Raw genomic sequence first — 20,913 nt, forward strand, 5'->3', positions numbered from 1 at the left:
GACTCTGGATAATGTGACAGACTTTTTAGAATAATAAAATACAGCAAAGCTGTTTAAGCCAAAAACAAAACAAAACTACCCATCACAGGTGATAAAGAACAAAAACGCTGACACCAGATGATTCTCGTCCAAAGATGGACTACACAGTTACAACAAAGTAAACACATGACCAACTACCCAAGCCAAATTCTCTTAGGGGAGTGTTGGAATTGGTTCTATGGGTTTGCTTTCTACCCACACCATCTAGAGTATAAGCCACGAAGTTGAGGATGTCCACTACAATCCATACCCAGTCAGGAAAATACTTGTGACCTGGCACTAAAGCATAAAAGTCAGGATCAAAGTATGCCATAAGTACAAAATAGAATATAGCCAGCAAAAAGCCAGAAAAGATGATCAGATGTGGAGCCGGCTAAGCAGGCAGGACCAATTTTTGCCCCCCCAAAGAAATTATAAGATGATGAAAATATCTCATATAAAAGGTAAGTAAAAAAGTATTGCCATAGGGTTTCAGTTCATAGATTCATGGGTTGATCCTTAAGCATGCCTCTGCAATCAGTAGATGGCTGCAGAAAAGTTCTCTCAGTAATACACTTGGTTTTGTTTCATTAGGTTGTCTTTACTATAGTGTTCCAAAATGGATGCATGACATAGAGAAAATGAATTGGTATCCACAGCACTGTACTTGTACTTATTAAAACCGGTGAGCTGCTCCAGGCTTACATATTTGTAGCCAGCCATCATGATGCCTTGAAAACTGAGTGCACACTCGGCAGTGACAATCCTCAACAAGGTGGCTATACATGAGCATGGCTCTGACTCTAAAAAGACTGTTTTGAATAGGGGAAAAAATTAATAAGTTAAAGAGTAACCTCAAAGAAAATTAATATACCTGCATATCAAAATTTAAAAAGAGGAAAACAAGAAAGATTATAAACATTAACATAACAGAAATGAAAAAGCTTAAAGAAAACAAAAACGTACAAGCAAAACTATGTGGAACAAAGAAACCACAAAAAAGCACACAGCAAAATGACAGTAATCAATTCATACCTATCAATAATTACACTGAATGCAAATAGATTAAATGCTCCAGTCAAGAGACACAGAGGAACAGGGATTGAGGCATGGTTTGAATGGGTAAAAGGGGGGAAATCATGTTAAGATGCTTGGATGTCTTTTGAATCTTGGTCTCCCTTGCATAACATTATAAAATAGACACTCGAGGGGGAGAAAGGAATAGCCAGAAGTACCACCATAGAAAGCTTGTAAGTCTGTTGTATGCCCATAAAAGATTGTAATACCTAAAATATGGCTACAACTTTCCCAGTGAAGGAGGCTTCCTGTGGAGCCTCTGCATTGCATAAGACCATAGATGGAATCCTGAACCCCATCCAGAATCCTCTGGGGTGGGAAATTTCCACTTGAAAGGACAAACAGACCAGCCTGGAGTGGCTAGAAGAACAGAAGATACTTTTTGAAAGAAAGACCAGCAGGAAAAATAAAAAACATTAACAGCAGTCCGACTGACTACTACGAAAACAAGCAAGTTGCTTTTCCAGGAGACATCAAGGCAAGTGGTTGGGTCCCCTCAGGGCAAACCCCCTTCCATGACTAAGACTCAAGGGAAATACATGAGCAGACATGCACTCTCACTGGTGACCACGTTGGTCACCGATAAGGGGAAGTGAGGGAAAAACAGCAATGAAGATACGTGCTAAGTCCTACCATGTTTAATAGACTCTTGTGAACCCAGGTGGAGACCTGGTTGGCTGGCAGTATGGCAAGAGCTGGGGACTCCTGGGCCCAGAGTCAGTGACAAAGCCACAGAGGACTAGAGTGGAGAGTGAAGCATCCAGCTGATAAGAAGTGAGGGCATATGCACAAGAACATCCACAATTGCAGATAATACCCACTTGACCTGGCTTCAGTGACTGGAAGATCAGAGTTCAAGTACAAGAAGAAAGAAGAGAAAAAAAAGAGTAATCTGATACAATTTGATGAACTTGACCTACACCTATGGATACAGTAGTTCAAAAGAGGGAACAAATCTTTACAGTGAGGACAATTCCCACCCCTTCGATACATAGGATAGACAAGGATGGGCAATTTGGACATTGGTTAGTCAAAATGGGAGAGCTACAAAGGCAAGAAGTGACTGGTTTACAAGCTTTCAAGAGGGAGCCTAGATGCGGAGGGCGTGGAGGAGGGTAAAATCTCCACTGAGTAGTTTCCAATCTGTCTGGGTGTGGCTGATGAAAGGAGATGGGGATAGGACTCTTGTGGTACAATAGTGAATAATTGCTATCAGGACTGACTATGAGGGTTGGGAATGTAAAGGTTTTGTAGCAAAAGGAGGGGAGTGGTTGACTTTACATTCTAGGAGCAGGGATCCCTGGGACCATCAAGGGAGAAGAGGGGAGTGCGGGACCCTACCCAGAGAAACAGTGACCCCAGAGATGGAGGTAGAGATGATGAGGTGGAGAGATGGAGTGGCTGGGGACTCTAGACCCAGAGAAGGAGAGGGGCAGTGTGCTGATGACAAAGGGGCAGGCTTGCAGGGTACACTCTTTGGTTGACTGATGATGCATGGAGGGGATTGTAACCATGGCAATGAAATGATATACAATAGAATGAATGTTTAAAAAAAGACAGACAGAGAGAAGAATGAATAAGAAAATAGGATTCTTCAACATGCTGTCTATAAAACACAAAAAAATTAGAGACAGCTTAGATGCTCATTAACAGAATAATGGTTAAAAGAAACAAACTTTGGTATATACACACACAATGAAATAGTACTGATGGTCCTCACAACATGGATGAACCTGGAGGGCATTAAACTGAGTAAAATTAGTCAGTCACAAAAGGGCAATGTTCTAAAAAGTTAGGAAAAGATTTTCTTGATAAAAGAAACAATCTATGATGGTTACAGGGGAGGGAAAATTAGTTACAGGCCAGAGGTTAGACACATGTTCACATGAGTGACAGGCAGGTAATATACAAGAGGGAAGTTAGCAGAGGGAAGATGAAAGTAGTAGGAGACACAGGGAAGAAAGCAAAAGTTAAAGTGAGTAGAAGCGAATGTTAACTGTTAGTACATGGAGGGATTGCAATCATGTAATGAGCAAAGCATATTATTTGCTGAATGAAAAACTGATGATCTGCTCTGTAAACCTTCACTCAATTAATAAAAAAGTTAAACAAAAGAAAAAAAAGAAAGAAAATGCATGGTTTGGGTTAGGCAAACCCTAGTTTTCAAAATAAATCCTAAATCCTAGTCCTTAAAGACATCTTTTGTAGTAGGTTTGCCCAGTGCAATATGTCATTTCATTTCTAAGACTGCTGCTCCCATGCATATTGATTTTGGATCCAAGTAAAATGAAATTTTTGACAATTTTAATCTCTCCATTTATCTGTTCATTGGTTCAATTGTGAGGATTTTTGTTTTCTTTATGTTGAGGAGTAATTCATACTGAAGGCTTTAGTATGATCTTTGCTTCAGTTAAAAAAAAAAGAAGAATGAGGCATCAGGATTAGAGGAAGACTAATTAACAACCTGTAATATACAAATAACCTTGTCTGATGGAAGCTGTGAAGACTTACAATATTTATTGATGAAAATTAAATATCAGTCTTCAGTATGGATCACACCTCAAATGTAAAGAAAACAAAAATCCTCACAACTGGACCAATAAATAAACCTTATGATAAACAGAGAAAAGATTCAAGTTTTCAAAGAATTCATTTTGTTTAGGTTTATATCAACACTCATGAAAGTAGTGGTCAAGAAATCAACCAGAGTGCTCCTTAGAGGCCATGATGGCCAAACTTCGTCTCTCATACTTTGGACATATTGTCAGGAGGGAACAGTCGCTGTAGAAGAATATCATGTTTGGCAAGATGGAGGGTCAGAGAAAAAGAGGAAGACCCCCAATGAGATGGATTGGCCAGGTGGCAGCATCGATGGACTCAATAGTGGCAACAGTAGTGAGGTTGGCCCAGGATCGGACATTGTTTTGTTCTGCTGTGCATAAGGTCGCTATGAGTCGGTGCCGACTCAATGGCACCTAACAACAACAACAACATTTTCCCAGTCCAATTGAATGGGGACTCCAGTCCCTCAGCCATGGCAGGTCCCATTCTTCTGCCCCTTAGGCATGGCAGCTCCACTGTCTCAGCATTGCGCAGTGACTCTGGCTCTATCCCATTGACATTCAGGAATGACAGCCCCACAATCCAGAACCAAGTTGAAGATATGGTTCTTTCAAACCTGTGATCCTACCTTGTGAAACTCCAGAGCCCACATGGATCCCCACTTTGAGATCCCAGAAGTCATGAGCCTACCTTTGGAGACTGAAGCAGCTCTGCTTTCTGTACTCCTTGTCCCTTCAGTGTCTGCTTCCTGGTTCCTTGGCCTCTTGGAATAATATACTTAGAGATAACCCAGTAAACCCTAGCTTGAAAGCATTCAGCTCTCACCCTGTGAGTCAGCAGCCTAGTTCCATCAACAAGTATCTGGAGGCACCCCATTCTGTCAGGGAGCCTTCTTCTGGAAGACACTCAGCTCTCTTGTTCTGTGGGTCAGTTCCCATGCTTGTCTCCTGGTTCTGCTGCTGCTGTTTCTCAGCCACTTCCTCACTGTCTCATCGTCTCTGGCATTCCAGCTCTCCTCTCTTCCTTCTGAGCTTCACTAGAATTGTCCTTGACATCCACAATTCTACCAACACTTTCTCAAGGTAATCTTACCCCATTTTTTCTCTTGTATAATCTTTTAGATCTCAATAGAGAATCAAAATACACCCTACACTATCCCTGCCCCATTAATATAGCAAAGAAAACCCATTCCCAAAAGGGTATAACCACTAGAACAGAGGTAAGGATTTATATAACACATATTTTTGGAGGATGTAATTCAATCTATAACAAGAAGGTCATTCCAATGTTCAAGAATATTAGATGCCAGCTTAGTTGGTCAGTAGTCAAGGGTGGTCCTTCAAGTACCTTGAGTGGCTTGAAAGTACATTGTTGAATGATTTTTATGATAAACATACACTGTTGTCAGACTACAATATCTGGAAAGCTGAACATATATGACCAAGATTAGTTTCCAGGACCACAACAATGTTGCTAGTCAGCTGATTGGATTCAAACAGCAACAATTTAATCTGAAAATGTGTCAACAGTGGTAAGACACCACCAGGAGACCCAAGGGAGTCAAAAGTTTGATGGAGTCAACCTCTATACCCTGTGCAATGCAGCCTCAATTACTGAAAGACTACCAGATCAACTTTTACTTGGAGTCACATACAGTGTTATGAGTTCTTTACTTTGTGTCCAGTCTATGGTAATGGATGTGTTGTCATGTCCAGTACAATGATGGGTCCAGGTAGCAAAGGTGGCAATCTGACCAGTGCAAATTCAATCCACAGCTTGATTCCAATTGATCTCATCAAAGAAGACATACCTACGTGAGTGAATCAAGATGGTTCAATCAGTAATCATGATCTCCATGCCCCCCACCCCCATAGTTCACAGCTCTAATAGGGTCGTCTTTAAGTTGCCAGTCTGTAGTTTACCAAGTCTCAGCATTTTTTGTAAAGTTTGTCTGTTCATTGCAAATTCTTTTAATATCTGTTTATCCTGAAATGTCCTAATTTCACTGTCATATTTGAGAGATAGCTTTGCTGGGTATATGATTCTTGACAATTTTTTTCTTTCAGAGTTTTGTATATGCCATCCCATTGCCTTCTTGCTTGCATGGTTTTTGTTGAGAAATCAGAGTTTATTTTTATTGGTTCTCCTTTTTAGGTAACTTTTCAATTTTCCCAAGCTGTTCTCAGGATTCTTTCCTTATCTTTAATATTGTAAAGTTTGATTATGCTATGTCTTGGTGATTTTCTTTTGGGATCTATCCTGTTTGGGGTTCGTTCAATTTCGCAAATGCTTAGCTTCTCGTCATTCATGATGTTATGGAAGCTTCCTTCCAACAACTCTTAGACATTCTTTGTGCTTTTTACATTTTAATTTCTTCCTGTTCTGGAATTGTGATCAGCTGTAAGTTGTTCCTCTTCATGATGTCCCACATAACTCTTAGGCTTTTTTTTTTTTGGTTGTTTTTCATTCTTCTGATTGTTCTTCTAGCATACTGTTGTTGTTGTTGTTATGTGCCGTGGAGTCTGTTCTGACGCATAGCGACCCTGTACAGGGTTTCCGAGGCTGTAAATCTTTACGGGAGCAGAAAGTCTCATCTTTCACCCGCAGAGCAGCTGGTAGTTTCGAACTGCTGACCTTGCCGTTTGCAGCCTGATTCATAACCACTACGCTACCAGAGCTCCTTTTTAGCATACTAGTATTGAGAAATTAATCTTTAAGCTCACTAATTTGGGCTTCCTTTGCTTCAAAACTATTCCTTTGCCCTTTCAATGTATTGTCCATTTCTGAAATCTTAGTATTAATCTTCTGGATTTCTAACTGCAGGTTTATATTGTTTAAAATTTTGCATTTATTTTGTCTATTTGTGTTTGTTGCATTTTCCTGAATTCTTCTAAAGTTTTTGTGTGTTCTCCTTGCCTTCCTCGCTCTGTCAATCTTTTGAAGGTACCTAAATGTCATTCTTTTAGTTACATAACATTTCTTCATCAGAAATGATTCTGGCTCTGCATCTTGGTCACTTATTTGAGCCATTCTCCTATTTCTTCATGTGAGCTAGAAGAGTTGAGTTTGAAGGTGGTAACTAGAGCTGGCATTCTATCTCCATTATTTAGACACCCCTGAGACTCATCTCCATTCTGATTCTCATGCCCACAAAGTACAACCTTAGTAGGAACCTGTGCAGCTAAACAACGGTCCAGGTGGAGTCATTAGCCACAGCCCCAACTCTAGAAACATGCTGCCCTTGGATTGGAGGCTATTGCTGGTAGCTGCTGTTGAGTCAGTTCTGAAACACAGTCACCCTTATGCACAACAGAACGAAACACTATCCCATCTAGCATAGAGTCCACTGTTGCTGCCAATGTGTCAATCAGTCCATTTTGTTGGGGATCTTCCTATTTTTCATTGACCCTCTATTTTTTAAGCATGACGTCCTTCTCCAGGGATTGGCCCCTCCTGATAACATGTTAAAGTATAAGAGATGAAGCCTCACCATCTTGGCTTCTAAGGAATATTCTGACTGTACTTTTTCCAACACAGATTTGTTTGTTGGGAAAAAACCTGGCAGTCCACGGTACTTTAAATATTCTTCTCCAACATAATAATACAAATACTTCCTTATTCACTGTCCAATTCTCACATGCATATGAGGTTATTAAAAATACCATGGCTTGGGTCAGGCACACCTTAGTCCTCAAACTGATAGCTCTTCAACACTTTAAAGAGGTCTTGTACAGATTTGCTTAATGAAATATACCATTTGATTTCTTGACTGCTACTTCTGTGAGTGTTGATTATGGTCTAGTTGTGAGGATTTTTGTTTTCTTTACACTGAAGTATAATCCACACTGAAGGCTGCAGTCTTTGATCTTCATCAGTAAGTATTCCAAGTGCTCTTTGCCTCCAGAAAACAAAGTTGTATTATCTTATTTCAGGTAATTACTCTTTCTCCAATTTTGATGCCACGTTCTTCTTCATATAATAGTTTCTTGGTTTATTTGCTCAGCATACAGATTGAATAAGCATGGTGAAAGGATAAAACCATGACACATACCTTTCCTGATTTTAAACCATTTACTATTACTCTGTTCTGTTGTTAACTACTGCCTCTTGGTCTATGTGCAGGTTCCTTATAAGCAAACTTCAGTGTTCTGGAATATCCACTTTTGGCAATGTTGCCCATATTTGTTATGATCCACACTGAATGATCCAGATCTGAATGCCTCTGCCTAGTCAATAAAGCACAAGTAAATGTTTTTCTGATATTCCCTCCTTTGCCAAGATCCATCTGACTTGAGCAGTGACATTCCTCATTCCACATCCTCTTCTGAAAATGGCTTGAATTTCTAGCAGCTTCTGTTGGTTTTACTGCTGCAATCTTTTTTTGGATTATCTTTAGCAACATTTTACCTGGATGTGTTATCAATGATATTATTGGATGGTTTCCACATTCTAGTGGAGCACAGGATAAACAAATTGTGTGTGCCACTTTTGCCACTGTGCACTATGGGTTTTAAGCCTCTTTTCAAGAACTTAGTTTTGAATGCTCCAATTGGACCATGTGGGCAGATCTGAGAGAATTAAAAGCTATTTTTAATTCCTTCAGCTAGCTCTGAAGTATATGCAACACAAGATGTTTGTTAACGCAGAAGAACTGTATGTATTTGAGTGGTATAAAGCATATAATAAAATAGCATATAGTTTATGACATTACAAATGATATAACACAAAATTTTGGAATCTGAAAGAATCTGCACTAACATGTTAAAATTGATTTAATATAGAATAAAAGGTGATAGAACATTTGAAAAATACTACTTAGACATGCTTTATGATTTTACTACAATTTACAGTAATTTTTTTAACATGGTGGCAGCTACTATGGATTGTCATTAATATCGCATACAAATAAAATTTTGCAAATAATAAAAAAATGGCTGCAACCATACATCAACAGAGAACTTCCAGAGGTTCAAGTCAGATTCAGAGAAGACAAGGTGCGAGGGACATCATTGCTAACGTCAGATGAATCTTGGCTGAAAGCAGAGAATACCAGAAGGCTGTTTAGCTGTGCTTTATTGACTAAAAGGCTTTCAACTGTGGATCATGACAAGGTATGGACATAATTGCAGAGAATGAGTATTCCAGAACACTTCATAGTATTCATGAGGGATCTGTACACGGATCAAGAGGCAGCTGTTTGAACAGAACAAGGGAACACAGAATGGTTTAAAATTAGGAAGTTGTGTACCAGGGTTGTATTCTTTCAACATTCTTATTCAAAAATACTTAATGATGACGATCAAAGACCACAGCCTTCAGTATGGATTGCATCTCAACGGTAAAGAAAACAAATATCCTCACCACCAGACCAATAAATAACATCCATATAAATGGAGAAAAGACTGAAGTTGTCGAAGACTTCATTTTGCTCAGATCAACTATCAACACTCATGGAAGCAGCAGTCAAGAAATCAAATGATGTATTACATTGGGCCAATCTGCTGCACAAGACCTCTTTAAAGTACTGAAGAGCAAAGATGTCACTTTGTGTACTAAGGTACACCTGACCTAAGCCACGGTATTTTTTAATAACCTCATATGCATATGAAAGTTGGACAGTGAATAAGGAAGACTGTAGAAGAACTGATGCACTTTAGCTATGGTGTTGGAGAATATTTAAAGTACCAAAGACCGCCAACAAACTAATCAGTGTTGGAAAAAATACAGCCAGAATGCTCCTTAGAAGCCAGGATGGCCAGACATCATCTCTCATACTTCGGATGTGTTATCAAGGCGGACCAGTCCTCATAGAATATTCTTTGGTAAAGTGGAGGTTAGGAGAAAGAGAAGGTTAGGAGAAAGACAGGAAGACCCCTCCACAAGATGGATCAGTACAGTGGCAGCAGCAATGGATTCAAATATAGCAATGATTATGAGGATGGCGCAGTACAGGGCAGTTTTGTTCTGTTGTGCCTAAGGTTGCTGAGTGGGTACCGACTTGATGGCACCTAACACCACCAAAACCTAGCTGCCACTCTTGCTTCTTCCCAAACAGAACTCTGTCTTGCTCACAACCAGGGGATGATCTGGTCTACCCCATTCCTCTTTTCCAAAGATGGGTACATGGCCTATCTCTGTCAGAGACTCAGGAGCAAGTCCAAGGATACAACATTGAGGACAAAAGAGCAGATGAATCCAAAACAATTTTAGCTGCCATTCAATTCTGGAACCATCTGCCTCCAGGTTTCTGGTTATATGAGATAATTAAACATTTTTATTATTTAAGCCAAGATCAGTCTGTTTTCTGTTTCTTGGGGTGATTATATCCTGATAAAATCACTTATCTGGCTGACACTGAAAAAATACTTTACATTCACTCTAATTTAAAAGCAACCCAGTCAAAAAGTTACTATTAGCTCTTTTTTAACAGAAAAAAAAAACTAATATAACTCAGTTTAGAGGATGAGTATTTTTTCCTAAGTTATCAGTGGAGCTGGATTTAAACCCAACACCAGTTGACCCTAAAGCCCAACGCTTTATTAATTGTGTAGTTATAAATAACACCAAAATGAACAAGTCTACTGTTCTCTTCTTTTTATCTTAACAAAATACATATACGCAGATGCAGGTAGTAATAAATTTGCATCTACTGGCATTCATATAGAAATGTAGCTTTAAGCCTTTTCTGAAATTTGCATATAGTTGTTGATAGAAATGTTTCAGAGGCTCAGCCAAAAAAGCAGATGCCTCGTCTTTTCTTTCACACTTTTATTGATGTCTACAAATCAGTGCATCAGGGATACAGACGGGTCACAAGAACTTGGATACAGTCGTAAGGTTGAATTCCCAAGGTACTCTCAAATGAAATGGTAAATATGAAAGTGGTACACTCTTCCTCTATCTTTTTAGGAAGAATCAAAGAACTAAAGACCAAACACCTAATGAGACAGATTTTTTATTTAGTTCAAGAAAGCAGAAGAATATCTCTGAATCAAAGAAAATAGAATAAGAATTACAGTGGAAAATCACTGAGCAGTGTATTTATTAGTTATTTAAAGGTGACTGTATTAGGATCCAGAGAAGAAAAAGCAATTGGATAATCAAAACTTATGCTTACAACCAAGAGGACTTCCATGAGTTCTTTTTTCCAAGGAACTCTTTCTACTCCAGTCCTTTATATTTAGGAAAGGCCAGAACAACACTATGCAAAAGGGTAAAGATGATCTTTCAGCTACAGCCAAAGAAAAGGGCCATGGAAGGACTAAATAGTCAACCCCACTTGTTATGGGTTGATTTGTGTCCTACAAGAAGAGAGGTTCAAGTCCTAACTCCTGTTAACTGTGAGCGTGACCTTAATTGAAAATAGCATTTTTGCAAATGTAATTAGTTAACATGTAATTAGGCACACTGTATTAGGGTGGGCTTTGAAAAAAAAAAAAAAAATCACTGGTATCCATATAAGAAACACACTGACTGAGACAAAAAGGGACTAACAACCATGTGACAAGAGAAAGAGACTGGAGCAATGCACCTACAAGTCAAGGAACTCCAAGGACTGCCAACAACCAAGATAGACGAGAGCTATGGGACAGAGCCTTCCAGAGGAATCAAAGTCGCCAACAACTTGCATTGGGGGTGTTAGTTTCTGGAGCTGTGAGAATAAATTTCAGTTATTTTAAGCCACTCAGTTTGTGGTACTGTGACGGTGGCCCTAGGAACTGATATACCCCTCATCACTGCTATCTAAGCAGCTTGAGAAGCTCAGTGTTCACCAGCACCACAGAGGAACAGAAAAGAAGTGAGACTATAACAAGACATAGCCCAAACCTCTGGGGCCATCTAAAAGGTGTGAGGAGGCAGTTCTTATCGGGTTTGTGTGACTTTACCCTCATTTAAGAGGCAGTTTGGTAAGATCGTAGTAAAGGGTGGTTGTGATATCAGCTTCTAACAACCACTTACCACTGCTGCATGAAACTTTTCTGTGACCTACAAAATGTCTCACCAACTGAATGAGGGAGAAATCCAGCTGAGGAGGAAAAGAGGAAAAAGCAGTTGTTCTTCAATGACTAGATTTGGTTAAGGGAACTGATCACAGATGCGTAAGTTAAGACTAGTGTTACTGGCTGGAATTGGGACCCACGCTGGGTTAAGTGGACCCAGTGATGGCTCTCAAATTCACAGCAGGTAGGCCTCTCCAATTCAAAGATCGCTGTCAAGTGTCAAAGAAGCCATTCATTAATCAATCTTTAATTTTCTTTATCAAGGATTGTTTTCTTTAGCAGTACTGTGACTTTTCATCAAATATTTGACTTAGTGTTAATTCTTTGAGTGGTCAGGGCTTTGTCTTTGAAAAATATTAAAATGTAAGCTACAAGAGTACTATTTATGCTGGGGATAATGAGTTTGGAACCACTATGTCATCTAAAAGCATTAAGAGGGTGCTAGGTGTCAACTCTAAAGTTTTCACTGGCAGCGTAGTGGATTACGAGCTGGGCTCGTAATTGCAAGAGCAGCAGTTTGAATCTACCAGGTGCTCCAAGGGAGAAAGATGAGACTTTCTGCTTCTGTAAAGATTTACAGCTTCAGAAATGTTATAAAGGATTGCTATGAGTTGGAACTGACTTGATGGCACACCACCACCATCAGAATTTACAGCTAGTATAAGGGTTGCAACTGACTCGACAACGTTTAACAACAACCACCTCACACCAACTAACAGGAAGTACTTGGCTAAGAGTGATTAGGATTAAAAGGGCACAGAACAGCCTGAACTTGTACCTAAGAATGGAGAGACAAAAGTGGGTAATAGAAAAAGCCCTATTCAGTTCTGAGAAATTCTTGAAATCTCTATTTTGCTTGAAAATTGACTCAGGCAAAGAGAGGGGAAACAATTTATTGAGTGCCTACTGTGTTTATGCCTGGCCCTGTGCAAAGAGTTTTCATCTACTTCATTATCTTATTTAATCCTCACACCAACCCTGTGAGGTAGGCATTATTCTCCTCAGTTGGACAGATGAGGAACAGATGAAGCTCAGGAAGGTTAGGTAGTTTGTCCAAAGTCACCAATGGAGCTGGAGCTGAGTGTGACTATAAGACTCAAAAATTCCCTGCTCTCTACTACTGTGCTGCCCCTCAGGAGAAAGAAAAATCAGAAGCTATAGTCCTTATACTTCTTACCCTGAGAACCAAGAGGGTCACCTAGACAAAGAGCCCATACTTTTTCATAGACCCTGCTCTCTCTACCTTGGGAGGATGCTGTCAGTTTAAGAGGTAAGACATATATATACAAATAAATAAAGAGAACATGTCCTCCAGCAGTCCACAGTGTGGGGAGGTTACTGTACCATTCACAGCTGCTGTGGGAGGAAGCTGCTTGGCACGTGGGCCCAGGAGATAACTGGGACAAGGGTTGCCAAAGGCTGGAGTGGGTGGGCCAAACAGGCCCCTTCTGGGTCTCACAGATCCAAGAACAAAACGTCTGGAGCAGGCAGCAGCCGTGGGCAGTTGCCATCATCCGCCATCTGCTTCTTTTACCGATGTTTGTGATCCAAGAGAGATTCAAAATCTGGGGAGCATACAAGTTTGTGTTTCACGTGTCCCAGGACTGTCATGTCACCCGTTCTACTCTCTCCAAGGCCCACGGACACCAGCTCCTGCATCAACAGACACAGAGATGAGAACGAGGATTGTCTAGCTCCCAGCACTCCCAGTTCTGTGATTTTCCATTTTAATAACCCTAAGAATCCTACTCCCTTTTAGAACTGACTCCTCAAATTCTTGAAGAGCCTCTACCCCTGACCTTTAGGACACTCACCTGAAGGAATGAGCAGGAAGTTCCCATGGTTACATCTAGGGTCACCTTGCCCAAGAGGAGTTGCACCTTTCCCGACTTGCGGATGAGCAGTTTGCCAACCTGGCCCTCTGTCAGGTCACTGAGTGTACAAGTATTCTCTGCCAGCTTGGCTTCCTATCAAGAGAGTAAGGTGAACCTTATTCCATCTCCCAAAGACAGCCTTTTCCCAGAGGTGACTGCCAGTGGTTGAAAAAACACAATCCAAGCAAATAAAAACCCAACAAATGTATAAAACACCAACAGCTGCTAAAATTGGATGATATACAAGGGGGTCTGTGTTGTCTTGTTTGTATATATTCAAAATTTTTCATTATACAAAGTAAATGCACACACAATTGGGGTAAGAGGTGCAAAGCCCTAAACTCAGATACAAAGAACAAATGCCCATAATTCTTTCATTTCAGCTTGGGTGACATACTTTCGCTCCCCTCTGCAAGTAACTATTTTCTTTCCCGGTCCCACACATTTTCAGAACTTATTCCTGATCATACCCGATCTTTCTCCTGCTTTATAACCACCATCTGTCCATCCTCGCTCTGCATTTCTGTCTTGATAGGCTTGATGTCCTGAGTAGGCGGCTGGCCAGGGAGAGTGTCTGGCAGCTGGAGGAACAGTAGTTCTTCCTCCTTGTTGAGGCTCAACTCCTTGAGCAGCTCTGCCACAGACACATCCTTCGGGAGGTCCGGGATCTTTCTGGCTGCTCGCGGGGGAGCCTTTGTCTTGGACTCCTCCTCCTCATCTCGTGGCTCCTCTTTCACTGCTCAGGTAATACAAATGGAAAGGCCATCATGTGTCTACCCTCCACACCATCTGACTTTACCCATCCCTTCGCCTTCACCGACTCCACTGTCACTCATCCAGGAAGCTGGAGACACTGCTCATAAAAAGGGACAAGTAATGGTACGTTGCTAGGCCCTCTGACCCATGTCAGCACTTGAACCTTTTGAGAGTAAGAACTTAGCTTTTTTTTTTAAGGTCATGTATTTTACAACTGGAACACAAGGACCTGCTTATTAGTAGTCTGAGAGACTCTGTATAAGGAATTCTTGTGTGTGTGTGTGTGTGTGTGTGTGTGTGTAGTGGTGGGCAGAGGCAGTCACAGAAAAGGAGAGAAAAACTAACCGACACAGGATACCTTTCACGACAGGCACATCCACCTCCATGTCCTCTTCCTTGGGGCCAGCCAGCCAAGGTTTAACATCTGGTTCTTCATTCTCTTCCTTAAATAGCCACCCAGAGTGGGCCAGAGGCAGCTGTACAGGCATGTTTCGAGTGTCATTCCTCAGCCCAGGGTCATCAATAAACTGCCAAAGAATTGGAAGGGTGACATAGTCGGATCAGCACAGGTACCTGTATTGGAGTCTACCTGAGTCCCTTTCTAACTGAAGATTCCTGCTGCTCACCAGGATTCAAGGCCATCAGATAATTCTTCTATCCCTGACCTTGGCTCCCTAGAAGCCTTTTTCCAGCCTTTTCCCCAGCCCCCTGGTACCTACATCATCCTTCTCCAGCATGCGCAGGATCTGTTTTGTTTCTTCATCCGTCTCCCTCTTCTCTTTTTTGATGTTGATAATATGTGATGGCCCCATGTCCGACATATCCACTGTTTTATCCCAGTTCCCTATAGGAAATCACTCAAGTCACTACGGAACGGAAGAAGTCAACAGCAAGGAAAATGGAACTAAGATCAAGGGAATACCATTGCCTTTTCTCAGGCAGTCTAAACCGAAACCCATTACTGTTCCCTTCCTTTCAGAGCTCCAGCAACCATATGTCTACCTTTTTTCTTCATCATTTCAGCTGGGCCCTGCTCAAAGATGGAGTGGGACTGGATGACTTCTGGTCGACCCCGGCCACGTCCATGTCCTTCTCGCTGTCGGTCTCTATCTCTTTCACGTTTCTCCTTTTTAACAGTTACTTCTTCCTTAGGCCTGAAAAAGTGAATGGATTGAGGGGAACCTCTCACTTATCTAGCCTCAGAGAACTTGTCTTTCTCTCTCACTCCACTCTACTCCACTCCAACTGGGCAGAAAGTTTATGAGGTAATAGTTACATCATGAGAAACAGAAGTCAATACTGACACTAATGCCTTTTCCATTTCCTTGATGGGGGAGGGTCCTTTCAGTTTGTTTTACTTTACCTTTTTGTTTAAGAGTAGATGCTAAAATTGTAACTCAAAAGTCCTGGAGAGACAAGGCACTAGATTGCAAGGTCAGTCTGAATCACAAGGTTGGCAGTTCAAACTCTCTAGCCGCTCCTCAGAAACCCCATATAGGGTTGCTATGAGTGATGGCATTTAACAACAAAAAAAATAGGTAATATTTTGTTTCTGCACTGACTGAAAGCAGGGAGGCTTTAATGCAAAGAAACTTAAGTGAAAATAATACATGTTTGTCTAAACTCGCAGCTCTCAACTTAGGCTGTGTAAGAGAATCATTTCATTCCACTGCAAAAAAAAAAAAAGTTGAATTATAATTTCTATGGATGGAATCCCAGGCATCAATACATTTTTAAACCTTGGACACTTGAATCACCTGGGAGTTAGGGTTAAAAATCACTAGTGGAAATAACTAAACACAAGTTTATATATTGAGCCACATACCTTTGTATGTCCCAAACACACAAAGTAAAGCCCCAAAGTCAGAGTAAGTAAATGAGGGACAGGTATTTGGAGGCCTAGCTACTTACTCTTCTTTGATCTTCCGACTGATGATATTTGGGGTGAAGGTTTTCTGAAAGTAAAATACAGGAGTCACTGATTTGGTTAAGTTCTGACCCTAAAATCCAGAGGAAAATAAAAACTCTCCAAGAGCATCTTCTAAGGGCCAAGCTCATCCTAGCTCTTTTCCACACATATGACACTGTTGTCAGAGATTTAGAGGTAGAGAGAGATCTGAGAACAAGGATAGCCATGCCCTGGTGGCAGTGAGCTATAGGGAGAAGACTGGAACACCAAAAACCATTTTAACTAGCAGCGTCAGCTTCTGCCTTCTGAAAGGGCAGCCTCCCAAACTTGTAAAAGAAAAAGAAAAAGAAAAAAAAAATTTTAATTGCTCTAAACCAGTCAATTTATGATAGGAAAACAGCTCTAGTAACAAGGTCAAGTAGGGGAAACATTTCTGCCAGTAGATGACAGCTACAGATTATCATTTAAATTTCCCAAGTTTGGTACTTAAAAACTTGCTACTTTAATGTCTCTGTCATTTCCTCCCATTCTTCTAGGCTACTGTTTACATCTATTGTTATGATGTGCTGTGGAGTCGGTTCCGACTCATAGCGACCCTGTACAGGGTTTCGGAGGCTGTAAATCTTTCTCCCAAGGAACCACTGGTAGTTTCAAATTGCTGGCCCTGAGATTCCCGGCCCGATTCGTAACCATTACGCTACCAGAGCTCCTTTACATCTATAGGCATAAACAAAATGGGATGGGACAGAGCTTTAGTGGTATGCCTCGATTCATTAGAGGTTAGATCAGAAGTTTGCACAGCCAGACCCATGGAAGATTCTGAACCCCCCTAAAACTAGATGCAAATGTTTATGCCTGATTTCTTATAGATGTCCCAAACACACAAAGTAAAGAAACACTGCTCAAGTTGCTTTTGAACGTCTTGGACAAATTAAGATTCTCTGTCCTTCAATTGCCCTGGGAACCATCTCAGCATCTTTTATACAGCACCTAGACTTCAAAGTTTGATAAAACCCTTAGAATTTAAAGAGGGGTCGACGGAAGTTTGGGGACAAGATTTAAGGGGGCTCCACACCACACCTGGCACACAGTAGCCCCTACAACAGTATTAGTTGCCTCCCAGGGACCTGGATTACTTAGGAAGACTACCTTCTTGACTCCCCCGAGGGTGAGGTCCCTGGAGCGGACAGATGGAAGTCGGCCAGGGGTGAGAGGGGGCACCGGCCGCCTCCCGATAAGCCCCCGGGTTCCAGGGAGGAGGGGTCGGGACCCTCCCGGGATGCTGGGCTCGCCCGCGGCGTTTCCTTCTGACATGTTGTCTGAGAAAGAAGGGGGAAAAGGACCACAAAGTTACTCAACGGGTCAGGCATGCAAATCCTGTCGGTGTAACCTCAACCACGTGGCATCCCGCCTCCCAAATAGAGAGTTCCTCCCCGCGAATCTCAGCTCCTCCCCATCCCACGTGGCAAGACTCCCAGGACCACCCAGCTAGAGGTTTAGGCTCGCGACCCTAGCCCGCTACTCCTCATCTTTCCCCAAGCCCACCGGCCATGCACGAAACAGAAACACACCCCAAAGCACCCGGCACACCTGGGCTACGGCTCTACACCACGCACGTCACGATTTCACCTCCGACACGACTCTCGGCTATCACTCACTCTACTCACTCTCCGCGTTAGGCGGAAGTCTGCGTGGCAGGGCCCGGGCGCCGCCATTTTGCCGCGGGACGGAAGTGAGGTTTGGTGGGCGGGGCCGGGCCACAGTATTTATCAAGCAGCGCCTTTCTCTCCTCCGCCTTCTCTTCCCGGTTCTTCCCGGAGTCGGGAAAAGCTGGGTTGAGAGGGCGAAAAAAGGATGAGGGGACGGATCTAGGTTACGGTGTGGTGCTGCGCCCGAAAGTCTGGCCCCGGACGGGATGTGGAGGCACCGTGTTTAGGGTCTGGGGGCATTGGCAGCCTCCACTACACTACGTGGGGATTCGCTTCGGTGGAGCCTCCGGTACCAATGGGGTCGCAGCTCGGATGGGGCGCAGGGCATTGAGCGAGACCCAGGCTCAGATTCGGAGAGCCCTGGGCCACTACCGGTGCGGCTGTGGAGTCCGGATAGTAACTTTGGAGTGGTCACTGTACCTCCCGCCAGTGGCCTCACTAGCTTGGAGGCCCCTTTCCAGATTTCCTGAGGGGGTCCTGGTGTCGGGGCAGCGTTGGAGCGGATGAGCCTGGTGTTTATTCGCATCGACTTTGAACTCACGACTATGCGGGTCCTTGTGAGCTGTTGGTTAAAGCCAGGAGGAAACCTGAAAAATGAAGTTCTCTGGAGAGGCAAACTTAAATAACTTTTGATGTTTGTAATGTAAAGTTTAAAAAAAAAAAAATGTCCTTTACGCACTACACACCATGTAAAACCATGCAACAATATAAGGGAAGTTGGGGAAAGGAAAATATTTCTGCTAAAATTCCACCATAGCATAGACTGACTGCTGTCAATTCGATTCTGACTCATAGCGACCCCAAAACATAGAGTGGTGGTGTGTTGTTAAAAGTGCTGTGGAGTCCTTTAGGGTTTCCAAGGATTGGTGTGAACTTGAACCTCCGACCTTGTGTTTCAAACTGACCTTACAGTCCAGCGCATTAACCCGCATTGCCACACCAGGACTTCCCAGCATATAGTACTACTATTAAAATTTTGGTAATATATTCCAGTGCCCTTACCAGCGCCTTAATGTTGTTGCACAATTTTGTTGCTTTATCCATTGGGAGATGTTATGAATTTGTGTCTTTGTAAAGTATATTAGAATCCTAATCCCTACCAAACCAGCCTAGGCTTTTCTATGGCAGGTATGGCACATGGCCTGGGAGCCACTTGAGGGAGTGGGGACGGATGGTGCCAATAGATGGCAGTGTCTATTGGTCATGTAGCTTCCATCCCCAGCTGTGAGATCATTCAGTAATTTAAAACTTATTATCATAGGTGTTGTTTTACCTGTGGATGTAATATTTTGTCTGGCAATAAACTTCTTTATGTTAATGAAACTATATCAGTATAGGATGTGTGTAAACTCAGTCACGTCTAAGTTATAAAAAAAGGCAGAATAGACACAAAGGAGCAAATCAGAGGAAGATTGGATGCTACATGAAGGTCACTGAGGAGCAACAGGACTACAGAAGATGAGGCTTTAATCTCCACCAAAGTCTCACCAGAAAGAGGACCCTGACTTTTGACTGTAGGATAAACACTGGCCTGCTATCCACAAACTCAGCCATTCAAACCCACTAGCTGCTCCTCAGAAATCCTATACAGGGTTGCTATGAGTCAGAACCAACTTGACAGCAGTTAATAACAACAAGCTTCCTACAATGTGACAAAATCAAATTTCTGTTATTTAAACCCATCCTCTTGTGGCATTTCTGTTACAACAGCACTAGGAAACTAAGACTGGAAGATACAGCATGATTTACCTATTTCTGGTTTTTGGCTACTTCCCTGTTGTAAATAACTCTGCAGTGAACATCTGGTTCATTTCATGCTTTTTCTTCTTTTGGACTATTCCCTAGGACAGATGTTCAGATCTAGGATAATTGGCTTTAAGAACATATGTATTTCTTAAGAAATAAACTATTTTGAGATAACTGCAGGTACACTCCCAGTTGTGAAAAATAATTCAGACCTAAGTACTGTTTCTTTGGATTCCCCCAATAGTAGTATCTTACAAAACTATGATACAGTCTCAAAACCATAATGGTGACATTAATATAGTCAAGACATAAAATAGTTCTATTAACACAAGGGTCTCTCAGTTGCCATTTTATTAACTTCACTTACCTCCCTCCCTTCATCTTCCCCTGACAAATACTAATTTGTTCTCCATTTCTATAATTATTTTAAGAATGCTTTATAAATGTACTCATAACAGTGTATGACTCTGTGGGATAGCTTTTTTCACTCAGCCTAATTCCCTGTGGAGTCCTGGTGTGGCGCTGTGGGTTAATGCGCCAGACTGCAAAGCCGTTTGAACTGCAAGGTCGGCGGTTCAAGCTCACTAGCTGCTCCTTGGAAATCTTATACAGGGTTGCTATGGGTCAGAATCGACTCAATAGCACTTAACAAGAACAACAATTCCCTGTAGTTTCCAAATTGTTGCATGTATCAATGGTGGTGGTGTTGTGCTGTGGAGTTGGTTCCAATTTATAGAGACCCTGCATAGGGCTTCTGAGGCTATAAATCTCATCTTCTGAGGCTGTAAATCACATCTTCTGAGGCTGTAAATCTCATCTTCTGAGGCAGAAAGCCTCATCTTCCTCCTGTGGAACAGCTGGTAGTTTTGAACTGCTGACCTGAGGTTAGCAGCCTGACTCGTAACTACTATGCTACCTGCCAGAGCTCCACCAAAAAGGTGCATGTATCAAGAGCACCCAATAGCACCTTTTTTTTTTTTTTTTTCTGAGTATCTATAGTGTCCTGGTGTGGCGCTGTAGGATAAGTACTGGACTGCTGATTGCAAGGTCAGAGGTTCACACCCACCAACTGCTCCTCGGAAACCACATACAAGGTCAGAACGGAATCAATGGCAATTAACAACAACAACATCCATAGTATCTATATACTATGATTTGTTTAACCATTCACTCTTTAAGGAAAATCTAGATTGTTTCCAGTTTTATACTATTATGAATGAAGTTACTATGAACATTAGTGCCCAGATTTTGTGTAAGCATAG

General features: G+C 41.9%; 1 protein-coding gene and 1 pseudogene across 1 annotated transcript; both read right to left on the reverse strand.

Annotated features, from left to right (window-relative positions):
- LOC102820004 overlaps positions 1-741 on the reverse strand; it is a 1,781-nt pseudogene extending 1,040 nt beyond the window's left edge.
- A 12,446-nt stretch (positions 742-13,187) lies between these two features.
- On the reverse strand, positions 13,188-17,524 carry POLR3D (polymerase (RNA) III (DNA directed) polypeptide D, 44kDa). Its single transcript, XM_006864398.1, has 8 exons — positions 17,346-17,524; positions 16,199-16,242; positions 15,290-15,441; positions 15,007-15,131; positions 14,646-14,814; positions 14,002-14,267; positions 13,472-13,624; positions 13,188-13,310 (listed from the first exon to the last, which is right to left on the reverse strand). Exons 1-8 carry the CDS (start codon positions 17,508-17,510, stop codon positions 13,188-13,190), a joined length of 1,197 nt encoding a protein of 398 aa, XP_006864460.1. The 5' UTR covers positions 17,511-17,524.
- Positions 17,525-20,913: the final 3,389 nt, after the last annotated feature.

Source organism: Chrysochloris asiatica, unplaced genomic scaffold (genome assembly GCF_000296735.1).
Source record: "Chrysochloris asiatica unplaced genomic scaffold, ChrAsi1.0 scaffold00064, whole genome shotgun sequence".
Classification (NCBI taxonomy): Eukaryota; Metazoa; Chordata; class Mammalia; order Afrosoricida; family Chrysochloridae; genus Chrysochloris; species Chrysochloris asiatica.